This window comes from Podarcis vaucheri, assembly GCF_965113315.1.
Source record: "Podarcis vaucheri genome assembly, chromosome: 8".
Lineage (NCBI taxonomy): Eukaryota > Metazoa > Chordata > Lepidosauria > Squamata > Lacertidae > Podarcis > Podarcis vaucheri.
The window spans coordinates 88562478-88581435 of record NC_138766.1 but is presented as its reverse complement, the minus strand read 5'-3'; the positions used below and the strand labels follow the sequence as shown (position 1 = coordinate 88581435).

The window sequence follows — 18958 nt, the reverse complement described above, 5'->3', positions numbered from 1 at the left end:
TGACCAGAGGTTTTGGTTGATGTTCCTAGAAACACGTAAAGTTTCTCTTTAGCTAGTCATATATTCTACTAACTCGCAGTTTCTGCAAGAGATAAATAAATTATGAAACTGGGAATGTTATTTTAAAAAGGTCAGCCTTCTATTTTTCCCTTTTAGTGATTTAAATTAATTCAACCATTAATCCTTTCTTCTCATACGCGTGAATGCCATCTAGGTGAATAATGTGTGAGGAGGACTATTGAAATTGTTGCTTCCCAGATGTTATTTTCCAGTATTGATAGCACAAGTCGACTTGTTTAGATGTTGAAGATGATGAAGAAAAGGAGACAAATAGAATGGCTTGGGGCTTACATACTTCAAGGAGAACTTTGTCTCTTATACTCTCTTATTACCTTTAAGTGGTTCTCAAAGGGTGTGGTGCACCACACTGGTATGGCAGGAGGGATGGCAAGTCTGGCAGGTGGGAAGATTCAAGGACAATCAAAGAGGCATTTAAACATTTCAGTATAGTATAATATAAAGATAATTTTTATTTGCAGATTATGGATAGATATCTTTTCAAAATGAGAGCAAAAGAATGAAGTGATATTGAGGACAATCCTAGTTGTGACCCAGAATTGCAGTTCTTCTACAGTTCTTCATCTCGTAACAGTCACAGGGATTTTCAGCTCTGACAAATATGAAAGATCAGAAAAGGGAGTTTTCTTTGTGTTGATGAGATGAATTTTGTTTGTCTCAAATTAAACCTAATATACAGTCATACGTTGGGTTGAATATGCATCATGTTGAGCTCGTTTGAGTTGCACTCCGCGGCAACCCGGAAGTAACGGAGCGCATTACTTCTGGGTTTCGCAGCTCGCACATGTGCAGACGCTCAAAATGATGTCACGCGCATGCGCAGAAGCGGCGAAAAGCGACACGTGCATGCGCAGACGTGCCATCACTAGTTATGTTTGCTTCTGGATGTGAACGGGGCTCCGAAATGGATCCCGTTCATATCCAGAGGTACTACTGTAAATGACATTACCCAGCAAAAGCCAGCTCACACCTCTCATAGAGTTTGTATACATAAGGTACATATGTAAGAGGCTCATTTATAATTGTATTTGGGGAATTGTTAATGTTCTTATGCAGCTGCATTGTTTTATACTTTCTGGATGTGTGTATCATAAAGTAGCTGTGTTCTGTGCTTATAAATCAAGCACTGCTGGGAATTGTTTCTTTTTGTTTTCCAATGTATTTCTTATCAATAAAAAATTCAGTGTGGCACAAGCAAATTTTTATTCTCAAAGCGTAGTCCAAAGAAAAAAGTTTGAGAAACACTTCTTTATGACATGCAAAGTGGATGTTTTTAGTGGCTGTTTTGCATCTGTGGAACCTTTTTTTCCTAGAGATTTCCTTGAATCTGAGACCATGTACTTTGCTTGAAGGTCTTGTGTGTAGGTTAAATTTCAATTAGTCTGGTTGAAAGGTGTTGGGCAATTGCAATAGTAGGTTTTAAATAGCATGTTTTACTTTTCTCATCTTGGTTATGTTGTGTGTGAAAACTGTTGTGCACCCTGAGCCATAGGCAGGATGGTATGAGCTAGAAATCCAAAATAATTTTTACTTAACTCTAGCGAAACTAGTATGCTTTGTGCTTGCCCAGCAAGCAGATGGTTTAATCCTGATCTGTTGGGCAAGTGCAAACCAGAGTTGGCTGCTTTTGATGAAATGGCACTCTGTGATACTGAATGACTTTCATTCATTCAGCCTTTATATACTTCCCCTCATCCCCTGGATTTCATTGTTGTTCAGGATATAAAGTTAAGGCAAAAAAAAAACAAAACCCAACAACAACCAAAAACCGTGACAGAACAATAGATGCAATATTTTTGTTGCCCTTTAACAAAACATAATGTGAGGAAAGGTATATGCCTAGATCTTGCTTGATTTAGATATTATGGTGCAGAATGAACAAATATATGGCCAGCAAGCAGTACCTAGCAATTAATACAAGTGATTGCTGAACAGCCCTCCTTAGAACTCATTTCCCCTTGACACATGCAGAATATTCATCTTTTTAGCACGTCCCTATGCTTATATTTATCTCAGGTATGGAAAAGATAGCTGTTTGAAGCCGATCTGTTTTGTGTGTGAGCATACAGTCTGAATACTGAACTGTAGTGTCTTAGATACTTGACAATATTTATTAACATTATTTATCTCCTTTATTATATCTGTTTGTTTGGTGCAAGTGCAAAATTGTCATCCCCAATGATGAAGTTCTAACATTTGACTTAAAATGTATCATTTTAAGAAGCATTCCTGCTGGGTGTTTTCCTTCTCTATTATATTACGTTGTGTGAGTATATGAAAAAGTGTGCTAATGACCAGTGAGGCGCTCCCAATTTTATTCAAGAGTTGGAAAATGGCAGGCAACCTTGCACTTCCCTTTAGTGATTGGAGGCAACTGGGGTCTCTGCCTGAAATCAGTGCATGGGAATTCAAGGCGGTTACTGTAACGGTGGACTTTTCAGAATGAGAACAGGATTTGAACGATTTCCAGAGGGGTAGCTGGGCTAGTCTGTTGCAATAAAAGCTCCTGGTACCTTTAACACTAGCACATGTCTTCTGGCATAAGCCAGAGATTTTCAACCTTTTTGAGTCCACGGCTCACTTGACCAACTACATTCTTTCTGCGGCACTCCTGTGGGGCTCAGGAGCCCAGTTTTATCACCACTTGCCTGCAGAGCTGTCAGCCTCTCACCCTTTTGCAAACACCCTCCCTTGTGGACTGTTCTCTCACCTCCTCTCTCCTCTCCTCGGGAGTCCTCTTAGCAGCCACTGCCACAGCTCCTGGTCTCTGAACGCCCCACATCAAAGAAGGTGCCTCCTCCTTGGCCAACCCCCGAGGCACCATTCACCTGGGCTAGGGAGCTTGTGGTCAGGGCTGTTGTAACAAACAGCAGTGCAAGCCTTTGGGAGGCAGAGACATGAGAGGGTATCACGAGGGAGGGAAGGAAAGAGGGACAGAGGGCAGTGTTGCCTGTGGCACCCCTGGCCATCATCCAAGGCACCCAGGGTCCCATGGCACACTGATTGAAAACCACTGGCATAAGCTTTCGGGTATTCCCTCACCATTGTCTGCCTCTACTTGTTTGGTGAATTATTACTGGTGAACCCCAGAGTGCAATGTTCTGAACACTGGAGAGAGAAGAGAGCGCATGTCCTATGTAACATTATAAAAAATGGTCTGATTGCATTTGTAATGGGGAGCATTTGAAAAGGATTGGGTTGAGCAGGGGAGGGACTATTAAATAATGAGATTCCAGAGATCCTGACACTAGAGTTAAGTCCTGACCTGAAAAATCCAATGGGATCTCTTCTTCCCTATATATAGCTCCATAAAACCTGCTAGTCAGGCCAAGTCATCTCTGTAAACACAGTTGTTAGATGGTTTATTTTGAGCTTTTAAACTCTAAATAACAGTGCATGGAAATGCCTTTTTTATTTTAAGGACAGCCTTTTAGCTTGTGTTGTGTGTGTGTGTTTGAAAGCTCTGGGGTACATTCAGTAACATTAGCTGATTAATCTTTTTAGCACTGTGTTAGCTGGGGCTTTCAGGACTTCATTGTGGTTTAGAAACACAGGTTTCTGATCCCTAGTGTAGTGCCATTACTTGATTTTTCAGTTTTAGGGAGCCATAGTGCATATATGTACAATAGTGCTGCTTTGGATTTTCCAGTGTCCTCTTAAAATTCTCAGTGGGTTTTTTGGTATCTATTTGCATTTATATGGGTTTTTGGGAGGCTTTCAATCATAGTTGGCATTACTCATGTGTTGATGATGGACCATCATTTTAACTCATTCTTAGGTTGTTATTTGTTTGAAATATTGTATTATGAGGCTATTACAGGGCACTTTCTGAGGAAGTCAAGACTGAACATCTTTGTCTTTTAGGGAAGGATTCTGAAATCTTCTTTATGTTTTTGTCTTGTTGCAGTAGCATTGTAGAAATGAATTTCTTTAGAAGCGTGAATTGATCATTCGTTTCTGAGTCACACCTCCTTCCTTTGCCATACCAGTGAATTATTATTTTTTAGTATTTTAAAAAATCAAGGAGTGTTCAAGTAAAATGTGTTTGGGTTCAAGGAGAACTAGGTTGCTGTTGTCTGCCCCCAAATTTCATGGTTTGTGACAGATTGTGTGAGAGGGGACACCACTGTGATAGGAAATCCAGACTGCCTTAATTGATTGCTAACAATGAATTAAAGGCATAGAAACCTTCTCTGAGTTAGGAATTAGCATGCCTGTGAGTAACTTATGTAGACTGTGGTTTCTTACAGCTAGCTCATTTCAGAATCATTCACTCTTATCTTAGTGGTTCTTTTCAGAAACTATTAGTCATAGTTTCCCCTTTGTTGTCTCCTAACTCACTATTTGGAAATGACCCCATAGATCTGTGGGGACTGTGTTCATTAATGACAATCCTTTAGTCATACATTTCTGATCAGAGGGGAAAGGCCAAGGTGCATTGTCCTCCTAGATGGAAGCACTGTGTGGGATGCTTGGTGAAGCTAGATCTTTGCGAAGTAATATAGCATGATTGTAGAATCACAGAATTGGAGAGTTGGAAGAGATTTTCAGGGTCCTCTTGCCCAACCCCTGCAATGCAGGAATCTCAGCTAAGTCATCCATGGCAGTTTTCTATCTAACATCTGCTTAAAAACCTCCAATTGAAGGAGAATCCACCACCTTCCATGTGAGTCCGTTCCACTGCTGAACAGCTCTCACTGTCAGAAAGTTCTTCTTGTTCTTGAGTTGGAATCTCCCTTCTTGTAACTTAATCCATTAGTTTAGGTCCTACCCTCTGGAGCAGGAGAAAACAAGCTTGCTCCATTTCCCATGTGAGCCCTCCTTTTCCCATGTGAGCCCTTTAAATATTTGAAGATGGCTATCAACTCTCCTCATTTTCAGGCTAAACACACCCAACTCCTTCAACCGTTTCTTATAAGGCTTGGTTTCCAGACCCTTGATCATCTTGGTTTCCCAGCTTGTACATTTTCCAGCTTGTCAATATCCTTCTTAAATTGTGGTGCCCAGAACTGGACATAGTACTCCAGGTGTGGTTTAACCAAAGCAGAATAGAGCAGAACTATTACTTCCCTTAACCAGGACACTATACTTCTGTTGTTGAAGCCTAGAATAGCATTAGCATTTTTTGCTGCTGCATCACACTGTTATCTCATGTTAAGCTTGTGGTCCTCCAAGACCCCTACATCCCTTTTACATGTACTACAGACAAACCAAACGTCCCCCATCTTATATTTGTGCAGCTGGTGCTTTCTGACGAAGCATAGAAACCAACGTTTGTCCTTCTTGAAGTTTCATAGTGTTATTTTGGGGCCAGTTCTTCAATCTGCCAGTTCTTCAAAGGTCATCTTGGATCCCAATTCTGTCTCCTGCCTATCTCTTGAAAACAGCTTGCTTTTGAAAATGTATAGATTAACTGGAAGGTTTTTCTGTTTGTTATTTGTAAGACATGGTATATTGAAAGCACTTACCTACTGACCCTTTGTGTTAACTGTTCAAATAGGGTTTGCTCTTTGATATCTCTGAAGAATTCAGTATTTTTAAAAAGTGAACAAAGGGGGGGGGAGAGGAAATGTTGCATTTTTTTGTACCATGTTCATCTCCGTGCTCTATTTTTAAAGTGTGTGGTGTATGGTTCTAATGTCAGTTTCTCCATTACAGTGTGTGTGTTCTTAATGTGTCTTGTCTTGCCCATGTAGGTAAATATACAAATGTAAAATATCTACAAATAGTGTGACTCTCACTCAGTGCATATGTCACAGCCAAAACCTGTTTGCTGTAATTCCTAGTCGTACTTCCTAGTTTTCTGCATTAATATCTTATTTGCATTAATATCTGAATCGGACAAGCAACTGGTTATTAGAAATCATGAAATGAAGGAAAGGGCTCTAGCACAGAGGTAAAGCATCTATCTACATTGCCTACAGAAGTGCCCAGGTTCAGTTTCTGCTTTCTCTAGGCATGGTTGGTTACTACCACTGCCTGAAACTTTTGGAGAGCTGCTTTCCTATCAGGGTTGACCATACTGAGCTAGATGGACCAGTGGTCTGATTCAGTATAAGGCAGTTGCCTATGTTTCTAAGTAATCAGATTGGGAGAAAGGAGTATGTGAAGTTGATGCATAGCTCCAATCGACCAAATCATAGACTGGCCACAACCAGACCACTAAAAGCTGCAATTTTATTTCTTAATTAAAGTAAGCAAGCTGAGCAGCTGAATGGAGATTTAGAACTCAGAATCTGGATGCAGGTTTAAGTGCTAGGAAACACCACTTGGGCCAGTGGTAATGCTTCAAACTTGGCAGAGTTTTTCTGTACGGAGTGACAGTGTATTTTTCTGCTGCTTACTGACGTTGCAGGCATGCATGGTTATCAGTGAAGATCTAAGATTATAAATAGGCTAAATTGAAATACAAGCCTCTATTTTAAGTGTCTGGTGTGTGTTTGGATTTAAAAAGGCATTTTTGCCGTTACATCAGCAATCTGTTTGCTGTTTTTCAGAGAATGTCTTCAAATATGTGTATGAAAAAGTAGTGTTACTTTAATCCCCCAGTTTTTGTTTTCTGTAGCTATAGTTTGATTTTTCTTCCAGTTCTCAAAGGTTTAAAATCTTCTTTTCAAATATTAATTATAAGCTGTTAAGATTTCGGCTTGTTCTTTTAAACTTGAAAATGTAGTGAAGTTCTTTAACAAAGGGAATCAACAATAACAGTCTCCACTTACAAGGTTTCCAAGGGCTATGACCTTTTCCCTTTTGCATGCAGAGAAACACTTCTTAAAATGAGCATGCATATTTATTCCTGCAGTTCCTAAAGCCACTTGGAAATAGATGTGACAAATAGGCACTGGTGGTAATAATTTGTATCCTTATTTATTAAGCTATCGCTTTTGTCAGTTTGCATGCTGTCTAATTGATGGCCACTTTCTGCCTCTGCAAGGGCCTTGATAACGCACAAATGATATTTTTTGTCATCCTGACATGGCAAGGCAAGAAAATTGGTTGGATATAGATAGCCAGTGTAAGCAGGGGAACGAAAAATTCAGTAACTAGTATTGTATGTGCTGTCCATTTAAAGCACTACTCTCAAGAATCCTGGAAAATGTAGTTTAGCTCCACAGAGCTAAAAATTCCCCCCACCAACAAATTACAGTTCCCAGGATTCTTTTGTTGGGAAAATGTGCTTTAAATGTATATTGTGTTCGTAGCCTCTGAGGCAGGAAACACCCATTTCCTGTGTTGCAAGATCCTACAGATGGGAATGTCCACCAAAAATATTGTGTGACATCATGACTTGATGGGAATTTTGACTTGCTTGGATGCTAGAACCTGCGTGCCTGCAGTTTCACCATCCCTATCCCCACCAGTTTCCATACCCAGAAATCAGTACAATATTTTTGTAAAGTTTTATGTTTCTCATGGTGTGTTCCTTTGTAATGACTACATAGCAGCATATATTAGTTCAAATAAAAATTAAATTAAATTAAATTAAATTAAAGTCTCAAGTGCATCACAGTGGGGCACACAAACTGGTAATTATTGTTTATTACTTTTCAAAAGTTCTCCATACTGAACCCCCAAATTATATATTTAAAACTTTTCTGGATTTAGACAAGCCATTTGATATTAGACATTGCTGTGCACGAACACACCTCTCTTCTTATCAAGCCATAATTCGCCTCTCTGGATCACAGCCACTGCTGATAGGTTGAACACAGGGTGGTGCTTATAATGGTGCTTTGTCTATCAGAACAGAAATAGGCTATCACCACATGAGATGCATAGAAGGCGGTATGAAGATGTAAATCAAAAGAAAACCTGAATCACTTTTAGATGGATGGCTTATAAGAAATGGTAAAGAAACTGTTAACAAATCAGAAGTGCTTAATCCTTTAACAGAGGAGGAGGATTAGAAGCAAATATCACCTGAAAATAGAAATTGGTGCCAACTCTTTGGGGAGCAGCTAGAATAGCTCTGTAGATGATATGAGATGATGGGGAAACTAGGTTAAACTCGGTAAAAAAAGAATTGTTCATGCTTGGCCTGTGAGATTCCTCTGCAGTTGGAGGTATGCTGGTTGATTGTCAGTTTGAGGAGTTAAGTGTTAGCTATCTGTGAAATCATTAGTACATGATTATGCATGAATCCAGTCAGCGGGTGGCGCTGTGGTCTAAACCACTGAGCGGCTTGGGCTTGCTGATTGGAAGGTCGGCGGTTTGAATCTGCGAGATGGGGTGAGCTCCTATTGCTTTGTCCCAGTTTTCTGCCAACCTAGCAGTTTGAAAGCACACCAGTGCAAGTAGATAATTAGGTTCCGCTGCGGCGGGAAAGTAAACAGTGTTTCTGTGCCAGAGGCGGTTTAGTCATGCTGGCCACATGACCCGGAAAGCTGTCTGCAGATAAACGCCGGCTCCCTCGGTCTGAAGCAAGATGAGCGCCACACCCCATAGTTGCCTTTGACCAGGGTTCCTTTACCTTTTTACGTTTAAAGTGTTTGGCCAGCGATGTCAACATTATTTATACGTTCATTTCTCAAAAGTCTTCCTGAGTTCTAAAAGTGAGTTCTTAGAATGTATGTTTAGTGAATAATGTACAGGTAGCAGTAATGCTTAGCCCAAGGTGTTATGTGTGTCAGTGAGACAGCCTACTTTAGCAATAAGAACAGCAAAAATACTGAAATGAATGTGCCTGAATTAATACAGTTTTAAATCAGTTTCAGAGTTGAATGGATTTAATAATGGATTTGTGCTGTTGTGGTCTTGTTAAAGTTGCCTTCAATCTAAGTTTAAGCAAGTGCTTCACATTCATTGCACAATGGAGCATTGGTGACTTTAGCTGGTCAACCGAAGAAGTTACAGTTGGTACCTTGGGTTAAGTACTTAATTCGTTCCGGAAGTCCGTTCTTAACCTGAAACTGTTCTTAACCTGAAGCACCACTTTAGCTAATGGGGCCTCCTCCTGCCTCTGCGCTGCCGGAGCACAATTTCTGTTCTCATCCTGAAGCAAAGTTCTTAACCCGAGGTACTATTTCTGGGTAAGCGGAGTCTGTAACCTGAAGCGTCTGTAACCCGAGGTACCACTGTATTTTAAAATTTATTTTAAAAAGAATAAGGAATAAAAACCCTGTGTTGTGGGTGGGGAACCTGTAATTACCTTAGGCAGCTGCCGTTTTCTTATTTTTCCAGTGACCTTAACCTTCCCCCTCTCTTGAGATAATTTGACTTTTGTAAATTAAAGTATTAAATAAAAATGGAAACGAAAATCAAATTTATGACAGTAAATGTGAATGGTTTGCACAGTCAGTTTAAAAGGTTAAGATTTTTTTAACAGCTCCTGACAGTATGGGTATCTTGGCTGTTCAATAAGCACAAAGTAAAAAAAAAAGATTAATAATATTTGAAGGATTTTTGGTGGGGTTGGAATTTCCATGCAGCAGCTAGAAAAAGTTAGAAGAGCCATGACTGAAGTTCTAATATAAATAAATAAAAATAACTTAAAGGTAAAGGACCCCTGACAGTTAAGTCCCGTCACAGATGACTCTGGGGTTGCAGCGCTCATCTCGCTTTACAGGCCAAGGGAGCCGACATTTGTCTGCAGACAGTTTTTCTGGGTCATGTGGCCAGCATGACTAAGCCACTTCTGGTGCAACAGAAGACTGAAACCAGAGCAGCGCATGGAAACGCCGTTTACCTTCCCGCCGGAGCGGTATCTATTTATCTACTTGCTCTTTGACGTGCTTTCGAACTGCTGGGTTGGCAGGAGCTGGGACAGCACAACGGAAACTCACCCCGTCGCAGGGATTCGAACCGCTGAGCTTCCGATCGGCAAGCCTTAGGCTCAGTGGTTTACATCACAATGCCACCCGCGTCCGAAAAATAACTTAATATCAGCTAATTGCCTAGAAAACGGAAGGTTGATTCTGGTTTTGAAATGAAAGAACCAAGGGGGAGGGATCCTAACCCAATTTTTCATATCAGATACAAGCACAGGATTGATAATCTTTGTTTTTCTGCTGGATATTTCAGTCTCAAAACTCTAACCATTTCTGAGAAATAGTCTTATATTTTACTTGCCTGCTCACCTAACATGAACAGATAGATTTTTACTTGAAATAGATTTATTTATTACATTTTTATTTGAAAAATAAATATTTCCCACATTATCTTGATCTAGTAAGGGGAGTTTGAAGGCAGGCTATCAGAGGAATCTCCCCTGAACTCGGTCAACTGAATTTTGATATTTTTGCTGTGCTAGCATACTGTGTTGCATTACCCTGGCTAGTATCAACAGCATGAGACCGTCCCAATTTTAAGGTTTAGATCAGACACCTGAGATGGTACTGTAAATCACTTGGAGGTTTTGGTGATTAAGCAGTATATAAATTCTGTTAACTAAGAATACTGACTTCAGTACTGGGAGGAAGTGGTACATAATGGCATGGGGTCTGTCTAGTTGTTAATGCCCTGGACAAGCATGTGAGTGGCAAGTTGTTTTCCTGGTACAATATGTTTCTTTAGTGATTTCTTATTGACTTCTATTAAAATTATATATACCAGGGTATTTGGAGACTGCATTCTCCACGAGAGACTGCCCTTGAAGTTGCTAAAATACCTATGTGGCTTCACTACACTTTAAGAAGGATATTGACAAGCTGGAACATGTGCAGAGAAGAACGGCCAAGGTGATAAAGGGTCTGGAAACCAAGCATTTAGGAGGAACGGTTGAGGGAGCTGGGAAAAGAGGAGACTGAGGGTAGATATGATAGCCATCTTCAGTATCTAGAGGGCTGTCTAATGGAAGATGGAGCAAACTTGTTTTCTCCTGCTTCAGAGGGTGGGACCAACGGATTCAAATTACAAGAAAGGAGATTCCGGCTAAACACCAGGAAGAATTTTCTGACAGCAAGAACTGTTCAACAGTGGACCAGACTCCCTTGGAATGTGGTGGACTCTTCTTCCTCGGAGGTTTTTAAGCAGAAGTTGGATGGTCCTCTGTCAAGGATCCCTTCATTGAGATTCCTGCTTTGCAGGGCGTTGGACTAGGTGAACCTTGGGATCCCTCCCAGCTCTACAATTCTATTATTCTATTTTTTTGGACTGTTGTTTAGTCGTGTCCGACTCTTCGTGACCCCATGGACGAGAGCATGCCAGGCACTCCTATCTTCCACTGCCTCCTGCAGTTTGGTCAAACTCATGCTGGTAGCTTCGAGAACATGGACTAGCATCTCCTTTTGACATAAGACAGGCACCCACTATTTGTAGCTTCCAGAAACAATTAAGATGTTTTTGTTTTGAGAGGCTTTCCCAACTGGCTGGGGAGGAAATTGTTTTTATTTTGTATTATATGTCTCTGCCTTGAGTGTTTATATTTGTATATTTTTTTTAATCATCTTTGATTAGTTTTTAAATTGTTTTGAAGCCTATTTTTAGGTATTTTATTTCATAATTGCCTTGAAATTTACATGAAAGGTGATTAATAAATTAACAAAACCACAATAAAACTAGGGATATGGTATTTCTAACCCCATCCCCCAACCCTTCTTGCTTGTGTTATCTGAAAATATGGCACAATAAATATTGGCAATATTTAATTTCACAACTGTGAAGATGGAGCAAATTGCTTCCTTGTACTGCATACACATCATGTTGTAACACACTGTTTCTTCAGTCTTGGATCCCCAAGTGTGGCCTCCAATTTGCATAATCCCCAGCCTGCTTAGATAATGGTCAGGGAAGATGGACATTGCAGTCCAACAATATTTGGGGCCAAAGGTTGAAGAACACTTCGGTAATGTGCATGTGTAGCATCCTGTTTGCTTCTACTTGGAGCAGCTAGACTTCATTTGTAGTAGTAGAAACATGGTATGCTTGTGTTCACTCTTTCTTAGAAGTAGTTATTTCCCAAATGTGTTGTAGCACACTTGTATACCTTATTGCAGGGAAAAGACAGGATGAGCTATATGCAAATCACAGGACTGCTTAGTTTGTTACATAGGCGCCGACTCCATGGGGCTTGAGGGGGCCCGAGCCCCCTCAAAATTTTTATTGGGGGGGCAGAGCCCCCCCAATAATCTCGGGCGCCCCTCCAGCAGAGCGCCGCCGCCGCGCTGGCTCTGCCTGTCGACGCTTGGCGCGTCCGCGGCTTTTATAGGGCGCCCGGCGCGCACCAGCTCGATAACGGGCACCGGCGCGGCGGGGGGCGCCGGGCCGGGGGCGGGGGGTGGCCGGCCTGTCTCCTTGGCAACCCCATTGAGCAGCGCCGGCTCCCCCGGGAGGGCCACCCCCCCCGCGCCGCCGATCGCCAACACCGCCGACGCTGTGGCTGCCCGAGCCCGAGCCGGAGCCCGAGCCAAAGCCGGAGCCGGAGCCAGAGCCGGAGCCCGAGCCCGTCAGTCAGTCAGTCAGTCAGTCAGGAAGGAAGGAGAGAGAAATGGGGAGGGAGACGAGGGAGGAAAATTGCGCGCAGGGTGAAGAAAGGAGAAGGGCGAACGAGACAGCTTCCAACCCAAAAAAGGGCTGGAAGACTCGGAGGATGAAGGATCGGGAAAGAAAGCGACGCCTTCCCCGCCCGCGACGTCGCCCACTTGTCATTGGCAGCGCAGCGGGCGCCCAGAGGGGCTGGGCACCGGCGCAGGGACGCTCCGCAGCCGCGGAGGACAGCTGCGCGGCTAGCAAGGTGCGCCGCGTAGAGCGCGGCCCTTGTGTGGCCCGGTGGCCACGCAAGCTCGGGCGGGGACCCCCATGCGAATCTAAGACGGGAGAAGAGGGCAGAGCAAAGGGGGTCCCTTCCCCAACCTCCGGCTCTGAGACTTCCCTGCACCCCAGAAAAGCGAAAGGATTTTCTCTCTCTTTTTTTTTTAATAAATATTTTATTAAGTTTTCAAATACAAAGTTAGAAACATACACTGAAGAAAAAAGTAAAAGAACAAGAAAAAGAAAAAAAGAAAAAGAAGAAAAGAAAACCAACCATTCAACACATTTTTTATATAACTAACTGGACTTCCTCGCATCTCCCTTACCCTGCATTCTTTATAATAAAGATATCAGCAAATTATTACCTTGTTTCGTACCTTATTTTGTACTTTTCAAATACTATACCTCTAAATTTAACATACTTTTCATCAGTTACTTATATCTTAAATTAAACATAGTATTACCTTAGATTTTGACCTTTTCTTACTTAAAATATAATTTCCTGTTTCCCAAATCTAATTGCTGAAGCTATAGTTTCCGAATCGTGTAAATTTTTAACATTCATACAACTTATATTGTTTTTGTAAATAGTCCTTAATTTTTTTCCAGTCCTCTTCCATTGTTTCTTCTCCCAAATCTCGGATTCTGCCAGTCATTTCAGCCAGTTCCATGTAGTCCATCAATTGCGTCTGCCACTCTTCCAGTGTGGGCAAATCTTGTGTCTTCCAATATTTTGCGATAAGTATTCTTGCTGCTGTAGTTGCATACATAAAGAAAGTTCTATCCTTCTTTAACCCTTTCTGGCCAACAATGCCCAAGAGGAAGGCCTCTGGTTTCTTGGGAAAGGTATACTTAAATACATTTTTTAACTCATTATAGATCATTTCCCAGAAGGCCTTCACTTTTGGACAAGTCCACTGGAGGTGAAAGAATGTCCCTTCAGCCTCCTTACATTTCCAACATTTATTATCAGACAGGTGATATATTTTTGCAAGCTTGACTGGGGTCATGTACCACCTATAAATCATTTTCATAATATTTTCCTTCAAGGCATTACATGCCGTGAATTTCATTCCGGTGGTCCATAACCTTTCCCAGTCCTCAAACATGATGTTATACCCAATATCCTGAGCCCATTTTATCATGGCTGATTTGACTGTCTCATCCTGAGTGATTTTCTCTTCAACCTGCCCTCCATCCTCTTGCGGAAAACTCTTTGCCTGCCCTGCCCGTATCTCGTTTTTGCTTTTTAATTCCACACACGCACCCTTCGGACTTCGTGGCAATCGGGCGCGCGGGTGCGTTTCCTAAGAGAGTGAGGACCCCCGCCTCCTCCCCACCTGCTCCCTCGCCAGCCAGCCAGCCAGCCAGCCGCGTGCCCTAGCCGGAGAGCCCCGGCCGTCCCCGTCGCGCAATCGGCTGGATCTCCCTTCAGCAGGCCGGGCTCACAACTCGGCCCAGGGACCCCCCAGCAGCGGATCTCCGGCCCAGCTGAAGAATCCGGCAACAAGCCCCCTCCTCCCCAATCGCTCCGGCTCCGCCGAAATACGCTCCAAAACCCCCCAGATAGGCCGCCGGCCACCAAGTCTCGTGTCGCCCTGAGCGAGGGTCTCTCCCCAACACCGCCACCTCGAACTGCGTTCTCCCGGCTACCCGAGCGAAGCAGCAGCAGGACCCCGGTATGGGCCCCCCCCAATATTTTTTATAAGTCGGCGCCCCTGGTTTGTTATGACCCAAAACTAGATGGCTCAAAGTTTCTGCAGTGCTCTCTTACCTCCTGTCCTGGTGACTTAGCAAGAAAATGTTGCCTTAACAATGCATTGCATTTTAGCAAGCACTTTCGCCAAATGTGACTCATGGAAAGGGCGCAGGCAGAAGAAGGCAAAGGTTGTATTTATTCGGATGAGCATATCCTGTCTTAATTATGCTTGAAGTGGCACCACTGAGAACATTTAGAGTTGATATGAATTAGGCCTTAGTAATGATCATTGCCTTCCACTTCTGAAGTCACTTTGGGGTTTACAGCTGCTGTTCCAACATTTCCTGGAAGGCTGTAAAATGTGATACTAGTGTAATATAGCCCTGCATGGGCTATTAATCTAGTGTATTACATTGGATGTAGCTTTTAGGCAAAGAGTTCTGCAAGCATACTTAGACCTTCACTGCAGTAAAGGTGACTGTGGAAAGACTACTTTAGAAATATGCAGATGCTAGAAAGTTAGAGCTAGTTTTTCAAACAGGATTTTGACTAAGGGAGCAGGAAATAATGCAAATAAGTGATGAAAAGCTATTCACTTTTGTATACCTAGTTTTTGAACAGCAGTGTCTACAGGATCTTGGTGCTCTAAAGTTCTACAAACTAGATTGCATTTGATTACAGTCATACTTTGGGTTAAATATGCTTCAGGTTGAGCGTTTCCAGGTTATGCTCCACAGTGACCCAGAAGTAACGGAATGTGTTACTTCCGGGTTTCGCCGCTCGTGCATGCACAGACACTCAAAATGACGTCACACGCATTGCACAGAAGCGGCAAATCGCGATCCGCAGACGTGGGTTGCGTTCTACTCAGGATGCGAATGGGGCCCCAGAACGGATCCTGTTCACATCCAGAGGTACCATTTTTACCCTTGCTCTAACAAATGGCCTAAAAAGCCCAAAAACTGATTATGATGTGCCAATTTTCCATTGCAGGGGTGCAACACAAAGAAGAATAAACTTCCTACTAGAAAGGGGCAGAGTTGCTTTACTATTTTGTGCTGTTTATTCCTGTGCTCTGTAGTTCCCATTTCTCAGACAGTTGGATGCTCAAAGAAAACTTACATAGAAACATAGAATGATAGAATTGGAAGGGATCTCGAAGGTCATCTTGTCCAACTCCCTGCAATGCTGGAATCCTGCCCACAGCTGTCCCTGGGTGGGCTCGAACCACCAACCTTCTGGTTAACAGCCAGACACACTTTGTGGGGCCATAGGAAGATGATTTTTTTATGCTAGTGTGATCTATAAATACAAGTGATTTTAAAAAATTACTGTACAGGGTGATAAATGTTTTTGAATGGTAATTTCCCCCTCTATACATTTGAATAGATTATTTTTAATGGTTTGTGTCTTTTGGAGGTGGTTTTCCTTAGGAAAATGAACACCAATTATTCCAAGGCATTGACTAACTGTAGAATTTGTTTACGTATCACTTGTAAAGTCTGAAATGTTACTTTTTTCCTTCCTCCCATTTCAGAATATGACAGATACCTAGCATCTAGCAAAACCATGGCAGCAGCTTACCTAGACCCAAACTTGAATCACACGCCAAGCTCAAGCACAAAGACGCACCTCAGTTCTGGGCTGGAGCGTTCTCCTGGGGCAATGGAACGAGTCCTAAAGGTTTTCCATTATTTTGAAAGTAACAGTGAGCCAACAACATGGGCCAGTATTATACGTCACGGGGATGCTACAGATGTTTGGGTAAGCTGATTTAACATTTTGAAGTTCTTTAGAGATGGTTTTTTGAAGGTCATTCTCAGAATGTGAAGCGAATAACTTGAGGCTGAGGGACACAGATGTTGAAGTGTTTACTTGAAGGTCTTTATTCAGCATATGCTGTGAGTCATTCCAGGCAAAGCTTTGATTTCTAGAAATTTTCTTGAAGAATATGTCTACTCAGAAGCAAATCCTGTTGAATTCAATGTGGGTTACTGCCAGGTAAGTGGGGTTAGGTTTGTAGCTTTAGCTGACCTATTTAATTCCTTTGCTCAATTTTTTTTTATCCCCATGAACCACATTACAGCTATTCTTATTTATTTGCACCTGCAATCTTTTTGTTTTAAGCTACTGACATGATTAAATAATATTTAAAAAGAATATTTTTCTTGGTTAAACAGGCTAACCAAGACTTTATGGTATGCCAACTTTGGTATGGTATGCCTATTTTTATTTTAGTTGTTTGCAGACAAATACATTATTTTCCACAAAAACTAAAGTATTGCTCTTGGGCTAACTTAAAAGAAAATAGGATGGAACAGAAAAGACTTCAAACACAGGTAGTAGCATTTTACATTTCAAATGACCTTTTGTCTCAGAATTTTAAATATTCCATTGGTTCACTTGAAAGAGAGCACACATTCTGGTTTCATGCTGCACTAGGAAGGGATTTACATAGTTCAGATGTAATGCTTTTTTCATCTTGAAGGAATTCACTTAGAAAATGCTGTGTGTTTGCAATATGAGTTTGAAAGATACATTTTTCAACCTTGCTTTTAACTCCGAGACTTACAGCTCCAAGAGAACCTAAGCAAATGAGGCACTTACTTAATTTTGATTTCTGAAATTACTGTGGCCCATCCTGTGAGCTTGTTTTAGATACTTGAAGCTCTTTTACAGGTAATCAGCTCATAATTATTGCCATAACAGGCAAGGCATCCCAGGGGAGTACTAAAGCTTCTGTTTCTTACACTACTAGGTATTTTGCTTGCATCACCCAAAGATTATGCCTACTTCTCATTGAGGTGCTCAAACCGTGCCTGGGCTGCACCACTTCAGACTACTAATATGACAGAATGTTCCTACATACCCACTTCAGATTGCTGTACCCTTTAGCCCCAGTCAGCATGGTTGGAAATGTTCAGCAGCATCTGGATAGTCATAAGTCAGCTCTCCTGGCCTGGAGCAAACTGTAGTTTGGCCTAGCAATATGTTTGGAAAGGAGACAGTGGCTTGTTTGCCCCAAACAAACCCTGAGTTGTAAGCCGAGAACAAAACCAAGGTTTATTTGAAGAGAAGCAAACCACAGTCCTGGACATCCAGACATAATGCTAAGCCAAACCATCGCATATCTCCCAGCAGCATGACAGTAGCAGGAGAGGGGGAGGAGCAAAGGACCTGCAATTTTAGCCCTATGCGTTATGATGCAATATTGCTAATTTTTGCTTTAAGCCATAATTGAGTTTAACTGCTTTAAGTTGCCATGAAAACCAGGCCACCAAGTAGTGGGCCTATGTTTATAAGGCAATAATGGGTGACAGGATTGCCCTAAAGCTTTAAAAAAAATATGAAAGGGGGTATTTTTTTTGAATTAAGCAAAATTAGCAATCCCCCATTTAGACCTGACTTTAGCACTCCTTTTGATTGGAAGTGGTAATGTTCATGGAATTCAATATAGAGGATCACTAGCAATGCCTCTGACTGCGGCATGCCCTTTCTGTGCCCACGAAGGAATGGTATTGAAAAAAATTGGGACATAGCATTGCCAGAACATGTAACCCAACATAGGCAAGTCATTGAGGGTAAAATGAAATGAGACAGTTTTGATGATACTTGGTTCCCCTTCATTATTTATATCAATAAATCTCATAAGGTCACCTGCATGCCAAACAGCAGTGGAAGGCTACCTTCGGAAATGAGAATGATGACAGTAGAACTCTTCTAATGCTCCCGTGTTTTAGTCACCAGATAAATTGTTCTTTTCATTTTGTTTGTTTGTTTTGGTTTTATATACACATTTTGTGGTATTAAGTGGAATTTTCTAAGGTACCTCCACAAACGTTCCAAAAAGGTTTTTAAAAAGAATGAGAAAAAGAATGGGGAAGTGGCATCGGGAATTGATGTAACCTACTGTTGACACATGTTCTTCAGGTGATAGCTACCATATAGCAGTCTCACTCTGACACAGACTCACAGACTCTCAGACTGCTGACAGATATGAATTGTTCTTTCTGCTCTTGCTATTTTGAGCTAACTGCTGGTTACTAGCTATGCAATTGTTTACATGATCACCTGAAATAAAGTAAATGAAACAGGTGCCCTAGGAGGCTTTTTAATCTTTTAGGCTATGATCCTGTGATCATATCAGTTACTTCACCCAGCATGTAATTTTAACCCCCAGTTGGGTTTATCTTAAAAATTATAGCTTGAAATATTACTTCGTTTCCTTTATTAGTTGTTTGTAAACCTTGCCAGTGTGAGTGGTTTTTGTTTTTATTATTTTTAAATTGACTTGTTCATTAATAATCCACGCTAGTTTTGCCCACCCTCCCCTTTTTTTAATTAAAAGAATGGTTGTCCATTTACAATTCTTAAGTTACATCTGCTTTTCTTTCTTTTTTCATTGTTAACAAAACTGTCCTACTTGGCGAAGTTTCTGAAAAGAAGTCTGTATGTTATGTGGACATTTTTTGTGCCAAGTTCAGAAAGCACAGA

The 18958-nt window shown here is 41.6% G+C and overlaps 1 protein-coding gene across 13 annotated transcripts in view; it reads left to right on the top strand.

Moving 5' to 3' along the window:
* The window catches only part of PTK2 (protein tyrosine kinase 2), a 221046-nt gene that overhangs the window by 79334 nt on the left and 122754 nt on the right, over positions 1–18958 (top strand). For all 13 annotated transcript variants that reach the window (XM_082235513.1, XM_082235524.1, XM_082235525.1 and 10 more), the window contains one exon: positions 16002–16228. In XM_082235513.1, coding sequence (XP_082091639.1) covers positions 16034–16228 — 195 coding nt within the window. In that variant the 5' untranslated portion in view covers positions 16002–16033. The remainder of the gene's footprint in view (positions 1–16001; positions 16229–18958) is intronic.